The sequence below is a fragment of the Triturus cristatus genome, chromosome 2_1 (genome assembly GCF_964204655.1).
Source record: "Triturus cristatus chromosome 2_1, aTriCri1.1, whole genome shotgun sequence".
In the NCBI taxonomy this organism is placed as follows: Eukaryota; Metazoa; Chordata; class Amphibia; order Caudata; family Salamandridae; genus Triturus; species Triturus cristatus.
Genome location: NC_140581.1, coordinates 513,175,669 through 513,190,029, shown reverse-complemented (window position 1 = coordinate 513,190,029; position 14,361 = coordinate 513,175,669). Strand labels below are relative to the sequence as shown.

The window sequence follows — 14,361 nt, the reverse complement described above, 5'->3', positions numbered from 1 at the left end:
CTGCTCCTGCATTAATGACCTGTTTTGGGGAATTCAAGATAGATGTTCTTCAGTCCAAATATGAATTGATGACAGTTCCATTTACTGTTCTCGTACAACAGTGAAGAATCTGAAATCATTACTTGTCTACTCCACCCCCATTTAATGTTTAGGGGGTCAACACCCACAGAAGTAAGAAGTTAAAGTGTGCTATGAAAATGTCACGCAGTCATTCTATTAGGTTATAATTAATTTGAAGATGTGTTCAGAGGGCTGGGTGAACTAGTAATATAAAGTTGCCCTTACTTCCAAAAATGGAACCCCAAAAATCAATCTTATTCAATTTTTAAACCATTGCATTGATTTAATAAAAATATTCATATGATACATTTCAATTAAATATACCTGATATGCTAAATGTGTATTGTTTTTAATGTAATCAGAACAAATGAAAGATAACAGAATTAGACATTACATTACAGAAATACCAAGCATACAGAAATGTCCTGCTTTAATTTCAGCAGTTTTAACAGCATTTGGAAATTAACATTTGAACAATTTTCACAAAGGTAAAGGATATTAAATATTAAAAAAATTATTGCATGCCCCACTGAGATGACATAGAAAACACAGCTGGTCCCAGCTTTCAAAAGAATTGTTCCTGTCAGTGTAAAATCTATTGAAATCTTGGCGACACAATTTAGAAGAAAACTAAGTCATACATGAAAATGTGTTACTTAATCTTGCATACTCTTCTGTTTGGTTAGGGAAAGTAAATGTGCTATGAGAGATCATATGTACTTCTAGAAAATCTACTCTATTTTACCACTGCAATTTGAAACAGTAGTGAAGAAGAAGCTGGAAGTTTGAGGGCGAGCTACAATGTGCTCTGATGACCTGAAGGCAGCAAGGATATGTGCACAGGCAATAAATAATACTGACAAAATGTACACCCTTGTAAGAAACAAGAACCCAACAACATAACCACGGCGTCATCTTTTCATTGGCTTACATGTAACATCAAAGAATCTTTCCTCACAGTATATGCACACTAGAGGATCGTAGTAACGGCAGTTGTTAGCAAAGGAAACATTCTTTTCTGCCTGGTTTACCTCTATTTTTCCACCACTTTAGAACCGAAACAGAAACCTTTGCGTCAGAACGAGGCACAAAGATGTTGGGCTTACATATTGATAACCCTGCCCCACAGTGGGAGCATTCTCACATCTTGGGAAATTGTTCATGGAAAAGACAACAGAATCTGGTCAGCAAGATGGGTCGCAGAGTCATGAATTAGCCCAGCATGAAGGCAGCCTGGACCTCGAGCTGAATAGTGTCTGCTGCTATCACATTTGTGGTGGTGCTGAGCTTGCAATCTGACATCGCATTAAAGTAATAGCGCCCGATTTACAGTGCTCTAAATATGTCATGTGACCAAATAATTTACCAGTGTTTGCAATGCAAATGTTATTGTTGCCACTGATCAACTCAGAGTTCACCCAAGCCCCAGCAACTGAGTGTTTCTCCTGGCCACCCTATATGAATTCAGGATAGAGGTGGATACTGGTGGTGTCTAAGCCCAGATTCCTTTAGATCTATCAGCAGCAATCGATCACTTCCTCCTCCTGGATCGGCTGATAGTGATTGGAGTTACCTACTTGGCGTATGGTTGACTTGGAACTTTTGTTTTATCATCTTCAAACACTATTCCTTCCTCTTTCTCTTCTGTGTCGCTGTGCATTCATCATGGTGTTCATCAGTATTAAGTGTTTTCTTATCGCATATTTAATATTCATGTAGGGCACCTTGCCAAACGTATCCGCACTTTAGGATTTAGTTTTCACATGTAGATCGACTATATCCATTTCGTTTTTTGCTTTCATAGCTCGCCTACTTCTTTTCAACCATGTTTAATCCAATTCTGGGAGTAGATGAATGGCTACTGGCTCAAATGCAACAAATGCTTCATAAGCAATTTTGCTCTTCTGTGTAGATCATGAAAAGGGTCCTTTTCTTGTCCTGCCACCAATGTACACAACTTGGGGGCCAAATCTGATGCCCTTTTCCACCTTATGCCTCAAATTTCTTCAGTGGTAATAAGTTGTGAACATCACTTTCACCACATTAGGAAAGTTCTTCCTTTTCTTATTCCCAGTGGAAAACGACGGGTTAGCTCAACCAATATAGGACCATGCCTTGGTTATGGCAATTCTCTTTATTTGGGATTCCTACAATACCTTCTACAGAAACTTCAGGTATTACAAAATCAAGTTGTCCAAATGTTCACCAACACTCCCCAGTTTACTCATACCACACGTGTCAGCTGCTCTATGCTGGGTTCCCATTGAATATTGCATTATTTTCCAAGCCATCTGTATCGTTCATTGATATCACCATAGTCGAGCCCCAGTTTTTATTGGGAAGCTACTCTACCTTACCCTCTATGCCTCAAGGTCCGCAACGCATTCTCAGATGTCCGCAAATACTTAGAGCATTAAATCATATTAACAGATTAATACAGTGTATAGAAATGAAAAACCAAAATTAAAAATTGAACATTTTAATACGTTCTGTAAATGTGAGATTACAGGCTAAACATTAAGTTTCTGTCTTCAGATTGATTCATCGGACTAGTGCAAGTGCATCAAACAGAATATAATATGGAGGATTGGTGGTCTCAATTGAATTTAGAAAAGCTCCAACTTTCTCAGTAAAATGAAAATTCAGTTTTTTTAAATATTTGTGTGTTAATTGAATAAAACCTTGAATCATTTTTGCATTTGTTTGATGAATGCTAGTTTCAGTAATTTTGTGTGATTTGTTTGTAGTTCAAACTTGAGATGGGGTCCCTGGATTTCAATAATGAATCGGGGGAGGAGGGGGGGCTGGATTCCAGTCATGATTTAGTGGAGGTCCACAGAAGTCAAAAGGTTAAGAACCGCTGTTCTATGCAGAAACGAACCCTTACAGCAGGTTCCACAGTCATTCCGCAATAAAGTATTGCACTGGAAAACGCTGCGTTCCATTCCATTTCATGTATCTCTCTTCGGGCTATATATTCTCTTCTGGCTCTCCAATACTCTCACAAGTCTTAACATTTTTCATACTCTTCGAAGTTCATTCTCTGTCAATTGCTGCATTTCACCGCTAGCTCCAAGAAATCTTGCTGGTGTTTGAGCACCTTACCAAAGATCGACAACATAAAGTAAGTGCTAAAAACGGAGGAGAAGCCATTGGTGGAATTGCATCTGCCATTGGCTGAGGACGATGGAAGTCATTTTACTGGGAGATTCTTCTCCGGATTTAACACTTTCTATAGAAAACGAATAATTTTCTGTTAACACCAAACTTTAAATCCAGCTCGAAACTGGAAAAACACACAAGGATTACATCGGAGTAGTGATTCTGTAGAACGAAATTTTAATTGAAATATATATTTTCCTTGAGAGAAGAGAAAACCCAAAATGCGTAAACTAATTTACAATCTATAATGTTTCAATTGTGTACACATTTTCTTCAGTATTGACTAGTCCTAGAGTGTTGCATGATGTATTGGTGTGGAATTGTTTCAGCTGTGTTGGCACATTAGGACGACACTTCATGAAGAAACAGAGGAATTACCATGCATTATCATGCATTTACAGATATGGATTTTATATCACATCAGGTAGCACCAGAGGCTTCTCAAATACCAACCAGCGGATTGGCCAGGGAGCACATCTGGTAAAATGTGTTAATACGGCCTCTTTACAGGCATGAGATGCTGTACCTGCTTTTAACCAATGCAACCTAACACAAGACAAACATTCACCCCATACCTGCATCTGCAATGGTAGGACCTTAAGGCCCTTAATATGTTCACGTACACAAAAAGATGGAGGCTCATGCTTCCTCAAGTCATGCTCGCATTTGTTGGTGCTGTCAAGCACTACTGTGGTTAGATGTCAAGTGACACATGAGAATATGCATGCTGCAAAGTAAGACATCAAAGCAAAAATACACTACACGGTAGCTGCTTCCTCCTCTCCATAGTGCATGTTTAGAACCATGGTCTGCTTTCTACGGTTAACACTGGCTTCCCAAGCCAAGCATAGAGCATCTGCTGGGACCTTTCTCTTGTGAGATGCTTCATATGTGTGTAAATAATGAACACGGGCCTCACTTGTGAAAATATCCATATGTAACATACATCAGTTCAACGCTTTACAAAAGCCAGTTGACAAAAGTTGCATCCGTGCAATGACTCAATGAAGAACACATCACAAATCACCACCTGCAAGCTGTCTCTTCACCCAGAGCAACAGGTTCATGAATGTTGAAAAATGACTTGTGACGTGGTGTCATATACCATCGGAAATGTCTGTTTTTAGCACAAATGTTTGCTATAGCAATTTCAGAAAATTGTTTTTTTACCGGACAGGATCATATTCTGATCAGTATTGCACCATTCTTCCTTTTCTTAAAAAATAAAGGCTTGATTTGGAGGTAAGTAATAAGTGCATATCCTCTCATTTCTAGAGGAAATCTGTGTTTATTACCGTAAAGAATTACAATATTAGTAGGTTTGCACTGGAATGGTCAAATAAAAGTAATGCTTCAGAGGTATTTTTCAAAAAATCTTTGCTATTTATCTCCCCTCTTTTATTTTCTGATAAGGTTTCTTGCTCTCTGTTGAAAAATGGCAGCAGGATGTTTCAATATCAGGGGACGGAGTATTTTTTTCATTTCTTTGCATGTATGCACCTATGTTATTTCTATTGTGCCAACCTGACAAAAGTCAGCAGAGTGCTGTACATGGTCAAGGCAAGCAAACAGTAGGCGAGTTATAGAAGAACCATTAGTTCAGAATATTCTATGGAGCCCGGGCACCACTGGTTCATGCTAGCACCAGTTTACAGAGGGCTTCTTTTTGGGCATGCTTTGCACAAGTAGCACATTCTTAAAAAAATACAACCCTGACATCTCCAAGAATCGTTTTCACCACGTGACATTTGGGTGTGAAGGACATAAGAGACAATTCGAATTCTAATACTCAGTAGTGAGTGAGAATTTCGAAGAGCGCCAAGAGGTTGCAATGAAAGTCCTCTTTGAGAATGCGGTTCCTACTGTACCTATGTACAACTCTATGTCACATGCACCCATGACCATGATTGGGACGGAGGTATGCATTACTGATGTACACATCCCTGGAAAACGCTGGCACTTCCATTTGGATATACACACAGGCAATCCTCTGCAGACCCTTAGCTACCTCAATAATGGGCAATCAATTTACATTAGCAAGTTCTTTCTCCCACTATTTCTATTGCTGGGATTTCTCTAGGTCAGTGTTCAAGACACTTCTTTTCTGTTCTCCAGTAACCATTCTCGCTTTTTCACTCCTTTCGTCCATTGTGCTTTGCCTGAAACAACTTCAGTTTTTTCCATTGTTGGAAAACTGATTTCTCTCAGGATGTCTTCACCTTTGTGAAAGAGAGTTGTTCCTTGGTGTCCTGGAAAGTGAGGCATGCACAAATTGGTGTGTTGACTTGAGCTGGTTTTACCAGTGACGACCATTGTGGCTGTCAAGCGGGGAGTCTCGGCTCAATTTTTAAGGATAATTCATAGAGGGTGTCTTCATCCAATATGAGAGACCTGTCCAGAAGAAACTGTGTGACCTGTGGGAAAACAAAATAATGGTTTACATTGAAAAGAGTGGCACATACAAAAGGCGTAAATACCCCTTACCCACTCCTCTCCCAGTCCTTACTCTATAAGTAGAGAAAGGTGACTGGCTAAGTTGCTAATACTAGATCTGGCTTCTAATCTCGAACTTGGTACTTGACTAAAGATTGTGTAGTTCTGGGCAAATCACATCAGTAGTATTTAACAATGTGCCGTCTAATACTGTCCCAATTACATGTTCCTGTTCCTCCTTCACATCATGTCCAGGAAACCGCTTTCCTGAGATTTCAATCCCAGACTCTACATACCATTCTGTTCTAGGTACAGCATCTCCTGTTCTAGTATTCTCTGTAAAGAACTCTGCCTTTCCTTGAGGTCAGTCCTGCACAACATGACATAGCTAAATAAAGGAAATAATAAATAAATATAATTAAGGACCAATTCCTCATTGAGACCTGCAGTTCAGTTGCTTCAAACTAGCACATTTAATTTTGTCCTTACCAAGGGGCCTACCTAAGCCATTCCCTCAATCGGACATGATAATGTCTGATAGCCGAACCAGCAGGAACATGGCTTGCTTGGCCATATGTTACTGTCCATCTCTCTTTGGCACAAATTTCTATACATGCTCACTCTCCACATTGTAATTAGTGGCTGGTGGAGACATTTAACACCTACTTAATGGGTGATAAATGTTTGTTAAATATGGCTACATTTTGGTCAATTTGGCATGCTGGTAGGTAGCATTTACGTGTTCAATGCTCCAATATTTAACAACCCTTCTTACGCTGGGTAAGTTTCCACGAAACATTTGTCAGGTAGAGGAATTTGTTGGTGTGGGGAAATCTTCAATGCAAGCAACACATTACCTCTCGGACACCAAAGGAAAATGCCCTATTGAGCCGACTCCCTTTTTTCAAATACTTTCAAGATCACAATTATGTCACCTTTGGGCTACATTTCAATGGTAACCCTATTCATTTTTTTGAGATATCATAACATGATAAAATGTACGCTTATGTGTGATGTCACAGACAGTTTTTTGAGCCCCATGTTAGAGAGGTTTAGAATTGAGAAGAAGGTGACCTATATGATAAGTTGGGAGAAGCTTCTCTTAAGCAATTGCTGTCTTTCTCATGTGCCTCGCAATATCTTTGACAGCAATTATTGGGTTTATGATGGCATTTTTGTGCATGGAAACACATTATTATATTTTAGCCAGGGAAAAGGGAAGTATCTCTTAAAAGGCTATGGATGTCCTAGGAACATGGATCATATACAGGGAGTTTTTAGGTTTGTCATGACAGTGCAATTTTCTACAAGATTTATTGATTACAAGTTTTTTAAAACATACACAGAGTGGGCTTAGACTGCACCCGGAGCTTTACTCTCTCACCTTCTGCTATAAACTACTTGATGCACCATTCTGCCTCTCATGGAGTGTTTTCTTTGCCATGCATAATAGTCAATTTTACATCTTAAAAGAAATCTGAATCATCACAAATTAAATTCTGTATCTTATAGATGCATTGTTTACAAAAAGCAATACTTTTTTGTTAATGTATTTTCTTACTGCTGCAGGCTCTTAAGGCCTGACGATAGCCAAGACCTTTTTCTTTTACTAAAGTTATATGTGTTATAAACTTACATATCGGTTTTAAGCCAGTCCTCTTCAACCATTTGCCTGATATTGTGTCATTCACATTTTTCTTTCATCCACTACAACATATATCATGGAACAGTGAATCAACCGACTTCACCCATTGGCTAAATTTACTGAGTGATGGCATTCTGCACGTTCAGAAAGGGTACATCCACACACAAATTAGTTCCCTTCAGTGCCAGGGACTATGTCAATATATGCTTTTTATGATCAAAACTATTTTTGATTTTTTAGATTTATTTTAATATGTGGGAGGGCCCAGCAGCTCCCACAACAATGTTGTATATAAACCAGGGCAAACAAGTATCGGCTAAGTCAACAGGCTAGCAGACAAGGCTAGATTGTTTGGCTTTGCCAATGCTTGGTTATATGTTTAGAAAGTTGTTGTGTAAATGTAAGTCAGAGCTATTGGCTTTGACTATGTTATTTAATTTTCAATTATATGTCAGAGAGCCTTAAAATAGTAATTTCTGTAGAAATTGGTTTGCTTTTGTTTGGGATTTGCAGTCAGTAAAATTGTGTATTTGGGGCAATATAATGAAAAGCAGTGGACAAGTTGTGCCTTAACATGAAGCTTCACATGGTTCAGAGATGCCTATATGCATTTTCAAATTGTGCTCTAATAGAAGAATACTTATTGGTAAATGAAAGATGAAAAGCAAAAGGGAAACAGTTTGAAAACAAGTCAAGAAACAGGTGCATAACAACTTTCTCCTTTCTGCATGATGCTACTCCCTTCTGTGGTACATCACTCACAATATACCATTGATTATATCTTGTGCATACATTTATCCTAGATAATGAGCTATCTGATCCAAATGTTTCCTACACTACCATATATACTGTATTTGTTTTTTTCCACTGTAAATATAAATTATCCACCATTTTAACGTGGGTGGTGTGCACCTACTACTTTCTGTTGATGACTAAGAGCTAGTATCTCAGACTAGCCTCCTTACAATATCAACATATAAGGTCACCCTTTTCCCATAACAGCTGCCTGTAAAGGTCACAGAGTTCTAATAAAGAACTAGAACGTTCACATTTCTCACAAAATGTGCTTGCACTGGGAGACATGCTGCTGGAGAAGATAGCCTTTGAATCATACACTTTCCTGTGGTGAAGGATGAATATACTCGTGCAAATGTGCAAATGTTTCTTACCTCTGCTGCTACAAGTTGTTATAATTATAGAGCCCCAAAAACATTAATTTCCATTCACTGTATTAGATATGAAAATTGTAAAGCACGTGACAGTATTCACTGTTTTAAAATTGCAGTCTCATTGTTCTATCTGATTTACAATGTTACCTATTTTAAAAAATATACTTTAATTAACTTTGTAGGCGGTTGTTTGTAATATAAGAAGAGCAACATTTTTTTATAGACAATATATATATATATATATATATATATATATATATATATGTGGGTGTGTGTGTGTGTAAGTGTGATTTATCATTTCCTTATATTGAATTAATTATAATTATAAAACTATTTTGAAACCAGATCACATTTAAGATGCAACTACTGGCGAAGATGTGGGGAACAGAAAAAATAAATGTACAAGTAACAGCTCCTTGGGAGGGTCTCACTTTCCACTGGTGCACAATTTGTTCTTAAAATTGTAAATATGATATCCATCTGTAAATAGCTTTCTGCGCCTCTATAAAAGTCAAATCACATATATTTAAATGGAAGATTGAAAAAACACTTTGATTTTTTTGGGGGGAAAATTCTTTTTATTGGCATTTTGATAATATAAACGTACATTCATCATGTTTCGCATAGATGACTGTAATATATAAGTAGCAAAGTAGACCGTCGTTGATATAGAGAGTACGTTTATATCTTGGCCAGTGTGGATGCTGTCTGTGGTGTAGCAGGTCTTTGCCAGTTAAGAAGAAAAACTGGGGGGAGAACTGAACTGGGATGTGCCATGGGGTTCTTAGTGTTTGGGTCAGGCGTATACTGTGAGTCCGTTATTGCCTACTCCATCGTACCACTACTATTCGCCTAGGAGGGAGTGGGTGTGCGGGCTGATGTGGAGGGCTATTGAGCGTTCCTGCCGGGGGAGGATGGACTCGGCGGGTCTAAAGGTAGCGCGTAAAGTTGTGGAGGGGAACCTCCCATCCTGGGAGCCTGTACAGTGTGAGGTTGGGTGGTGCCGAGGGTATTTAAGTCGATGACCGGGGTCTCCGGGGTCTGGGACTGTCTGAATTGGTGCAGCAGGAGCACCCATTCTAGGGAGATTGGGACCTTACGGATACCTTTGGCTTCTTCCTCCCGGATTGCATCTTCCTCGGCCGCCGCCCATTTGAGAACCGCCCCCGCCCATGGCGCGAGCGGAGGACCAGATGGGGCCCGCCAGTGCATGGCTATACAGCATTTGGCCAGTAAGTGGGCTAGGAAAACAAAGCGCATTGTTATTTTGTGTCGTTTCCTCCGTCCCAGTATGCCGAGTGCTCAACCCTCCCAGGTAGTCAGATGGGTCAGCCCGGTGAGATCTCTGAGCGTCGAGTGGATAGATGACCAATAGGCCTAAATGCCAGGTCCAGAACATGTGGGAAAAGGCTGCATCCCCCGCCTGACAACGAGGGCAGAGGAAGGTCGTGTCGGGGTAGAAGCGTTGAAGGCACGCTGGCGTTAGGTAGGCCCTATGTAGGATGTGAAATTGTATGTTCTTAAACCGAGCGTTCCTGGAGACTTTTTTGGGGAACTCTATCGCTCTGTCCCACTCACTTTCATGGAACGGTCGCCCCACTTCCTCCTCCCAGAGGGCCCGTAGAGATCCCAGTAGTGGAGGTCTCAGTTCTCTGATCGATTTGTATAGCCATGTGGTGAGATGGCTACCCGGCCCCATTCGTAAGATTGAGTGGAGAACTGGGTGAGTGGGAGGTTCCCTTAATGTGAGGTCGGAGTATGGTCGGTAGCAGCCGAGGAGTTGGCGGTGAAGCAGGAACTGTCCTGGGGGTAGGTCATAGTCGTCCATAAGTTGTCGGTACGGCCAGAGCTGTCCCCCTTCAAACAGTTTCTCCGCCTCGGCGATGTCTCTAGACGTCCATTCCCGAAGCATGGCGGATGTAAAGAACCCCCCATGTCTGGGCCAGCCGACTAGTGGTAGTAATGTTGTGTATGGGGGGCAATCTGGCACCATGCGATGTTTACGCTGAATGCACCTCCGGGCTATGTCTACTTGTAGGGGGTAGGCACGCGCAGGGCGGGATCCTGGTATAAGTAGGCGACATAACTCTGGTATGGGTATGTGACCCGTGACTGTACTTATAAAAGCCGCGGGACCAGTATCATCTTTGCCAACGGGAGGCTCCGCCAGAATCCAATGGAGGACCGTATCCCTGCGAGCGCCCTGCAGTGGTTACCCTCGTAGAGGTCGACTGGGGAATGATATAAACGAATCCCAAGGTATCGGGGAACCTCTGCCGCCCAATCTATTTTCCGGTCCCCGATCCAGACATTCTGAGAGGGGGCGTCCTGGTGGAGGGGGTATACCATCGACTTGTCCCAGTTCACTTTCAAGCCCGAGGCCTCCGTGAACTCCGTCAAAGCGGTCTCGAGTATGGTGAGGTCCGCTGTCACATCTCGCAGGTATATGAGGAGGTCGTCTGCGTACATGGATACGCAATGCGTAACGTCTGCTAGTGGAATACCCCAGGCTTGCCCGTCCCGGCAGAGCCGGATAGCCAAAGGCTCCACTGCGAGCGCGAATAATAAAGGTGAGAGGGGGCACCCTTGTCGTGTGCCCCTGTGTATTGCGAATTCCGGGGAGATGTAGCGACCGAGACGGACCCGAGATGTAAGGTCGGTGTAGAGCAGGCGAGTGTAGGCTAAGAGCGTGGGACCCAGTCCCGCCCGTCCGAGGACGGCGAAGAGGAACTGCCATGTTAGGGTGTCAAACGCCTTCTCAAGGTCCAGAATTAGGCACGCTGCCCGAGGGTGGCGTTCGCCCAGTTGGTCCTGGATGTGAAAAAGGCGCCGGATATTGTGAGAAGTGTTCCTTCCCGGGACAAAACCACATTGGTCAGGATGGACCAGCGGACATATGATTTGCGAGTATCTGTCTGCTAAGATTTTCCCCAGGATTTTGCAGTCCGCCGTAAGTAGTGTGATGGGGCGATAGGAGGCTAGGAGTTGGGGATCCCGGTCGGGTTTCGGGAATGTCACGATCACCGACGCTCTCATGGAACGGGGCAGTTCACCGATTTTGAGTGCCGAGTCCAGTACTGCTGATAAGTGGCGAGTCAGCAGAGGGGCAAAGGTGGCGTGATATTCGAGTTGAAACCCGTCCAGGCCTGGGGCCTTACGCCGGGCCAGGGCTCGTATCGCGCTTGTAATCTCAGTGGCTTGTATCTTTGCATCCAACCTCTTCCGGTCGTCAGCAGAAATCTGGGGGAGGGAGAGAGGGTCTAGAAAGTGGTCGACAGCCCGTGGATCAAGAGATGAGGGGGCAGTGTAGACCGCCGAGTAATGGTGGTAAAAAGCCTGGAGGATCTCATCCTGGGATTGCACCAAGGTGCCCTGGGAATTTATGATCGCAGTGATGGGCCGGACTTCAGCATCTTGTTTGGCGAGCCATGTCAAGAGTGTGCCCGTTTTATCACGGTCCTTGTGCATTCGGGTTGCATAAGGCCGAAAATTGTGACGGCGAAGATCCACGCATGCCTCCTGATATGCCGATTTGGCTTGGGCGACTTGGGTCGCCGTCACCACCGACTGATCTGCGGCTTTTGTGGCCGTGGCCAGTCGTTGTTCCGCCTTCTCTAGGGCCTGCTCCAAGGTATGTCTTATCCCGACCCTCTGCCTGATACATTCCCCGCAAGCTACCACCTTGAAGCTGCCCCACTCGACCAGGGTCGATGATGCAGTCCCTGTGTTATGCATAAAGTAATCTGAAATGCTGCTTTGGTGTTCGTGCGTGAAAACCTGGTCTGTGAGGCATTCCCGTGTTAATCGCCATGTGGGGACAGGGGTGTGCGGTGGTCTCCACTGTAGACTAAGCAAGTGTGCATCGTGATCCGAAACGACTCTACCCAAATAATCCGAATGGCATATTTGCGGGAGGAGCGTTGCGGTGCAAAGGAATCGGTCAAGTCGGACTCGCAGGTTGTGTGGGATGGAGTGAAAAGAGTAAATACGGGTCTGAGGGTGGCGTAGTCTCCATGCGTCTGTGAGCGACCAGTGTGCGACCCATGCTTTAAATCGCTCGATTTGTCTGTAGGTGGAGGAGTGCGGGAGTGGGGGATGCGATCGATCCAATCTCGGATCTAGGATACAGTTATAGTCCCCGCCTAGTATCCAGGGTACATGCGTGAATTGGGCTAAAGCGTTTGTGAGTCGATCCCAGAATTTATCCTGATCGACATTCGGGGCGTATATACTTCCCAAGAGGACAGCCCTCCTATCTAAAAGTCCTTCCAGTAGGGCGAATCTGCCGTCATCGTCCAACACCCGTCTAAGTTCCCGGAATGGGGTTCCCGGGCAGATCCATATTAGTGCCCCCCGGGCAAACTAGGAGTATGTCGTCGCGCAGATAAGTCCGCGCCATTTTACTCGCAGTTTGCCCACTTCGGCTGAGTTAAGGTGGGTTTCCTGTAAGCAAAGGATGGACGCTTTCTGTCGCTTCGCATAAGCGTATATCGCATAGCGCTTACGTGGGGTGTGTAGACCGCGTGTATTGAGCATAAGTATGTTAATGTTTGTATTGTTCGTCAGCTGTGCCATGAGTAATATGGTCTGTGTGAGAGTCGGGACAGGTGTCCACTGGGCAGGATTTGGAGTGGTCTCCTAGGGATGTGCCGCGCCCGGGAGGGGTAGGCAGGTGGGGGGTCTGTCCAAGCGGACAGTCTGTGACACGTGGCCACATGGCAGGGTGGGACATGTTTGAACCGGGATATTAACAACGCATGGGGGTGCGGGAAACTGTCCCAATACATAGGACTCATCGTTTAGGAAACGGTGTGTCCAAACTTCCTCCCGTAACACGAGGGGGGAGAACTGCTCTATGTGATAGGGGGTGACGGCGTGCAAGTGCGAGGCCACACGTTGAGTGGGCATGTAGAAGGAGCAATGCGCGTCTTGTGCAGGGTGTTGGCCCCTGTGTGTGAGGCAATGTGCATGAGGTGAACTTCACATATAAGGATATTGTGCGGCAGTCTGTATGCCTGAACCACTTCAGGGTGAGGTAGGAGAGATCAGTCCGTCCAGCAGCCCATCCGCGGTTTGCGGGGTGGCGTGGGGGAGTGCCGCCAGGTCAGCTCCCGAGATGGTGCCATCGCTGTCGTTGTCGCCGTCTGAAGAGAACATATGTGGGGGTCGGTCTATAGGCTCCGAGGGTCGTGGGGAGCGTAGATCTATAGCTGCTTGCAGAGCCTCACCACTCTCTCGCATTATTTGTTCAAGGTCGGGCGAGTCGTGAGAGCCACTCGTTGGTCTGGGCTCGGTGTTATGGATCTTCTTGGGGCGTTTCCGAGTGCTCAAAGTTTTGAGAGGCGAGCCCCTTAGGGGGTGAGGGTTGGGCGCTCGTGGGCAGTGCTGGTCTGCCCAGTCTTGTGCGGCTTCAACGGATGTGAAGAAGAGGGAGGCCCCGTTGTGGAGGATCTTTAGGCGGGCTGGGAAGAGCAGAGCGTATTGAATCTGATTTTCTCGTAGTCTCCGCTTTACATCCAGGAAGGAGGATCTCTGCTGCTGTACTGCTCGGGCATAGTCCGGGAAGATCATTATTTGGTTGTTTTCCACCCGTAGTGGTGCCGCCATTCGCGCTGCCCGGAGCACCGCGTCCCGATCCCGGAAGTGTAAGAACTTAGCTAGGAGTGGCCGGGGCGCCGCGCCAGGCGGGTGCCTCTGGGCCGACACTCTGTGAGCTCGCTCTATTGAGAAAAAGGCTGTGCGATCTGAGGACGGGGTGAAAGATTTCAGCCAAGTGTCCATATAGTCTATAGGGTTTCCTTTCTCGATGCCCTCCGGTAGTCCCAGCACTCGGATGTTGCAGCGTCTTGAGCGACCTTCCAAATCGTTTGCGCGCTCCTCCACTGCGGTTAG

General features: G+C 44.4%; 1 protein-coding gene across 2 annotated transcripts in view; it reads right to left on the bottom strand.

Annotated features, from left to right (window-relative positions):
• Positions 1–329: 329 nt before the first annotated feature.
• Positions 330–14,361, bottom strand: part of RASGRF2 (Ras protein specific guanine nucleotide releasing factor 2) — a 2,022,215-nt gene continuing 2,008,183 nt past the window's right edge. For both annotated transcript variants that reach the window (XM_085632406.1, XM_085632407.1), the window contains exon 27: positions 330–5,636. In XM_085632406.1, the coding sequence (XP_085488532.1) occupies positions 5,544–5,636 (93 nt within the window). In that variant the 3' untranslated portion in view covers positions 330–5,543. The remainder of the gene's footprint in view (positions 5,637–14,361) is intronic.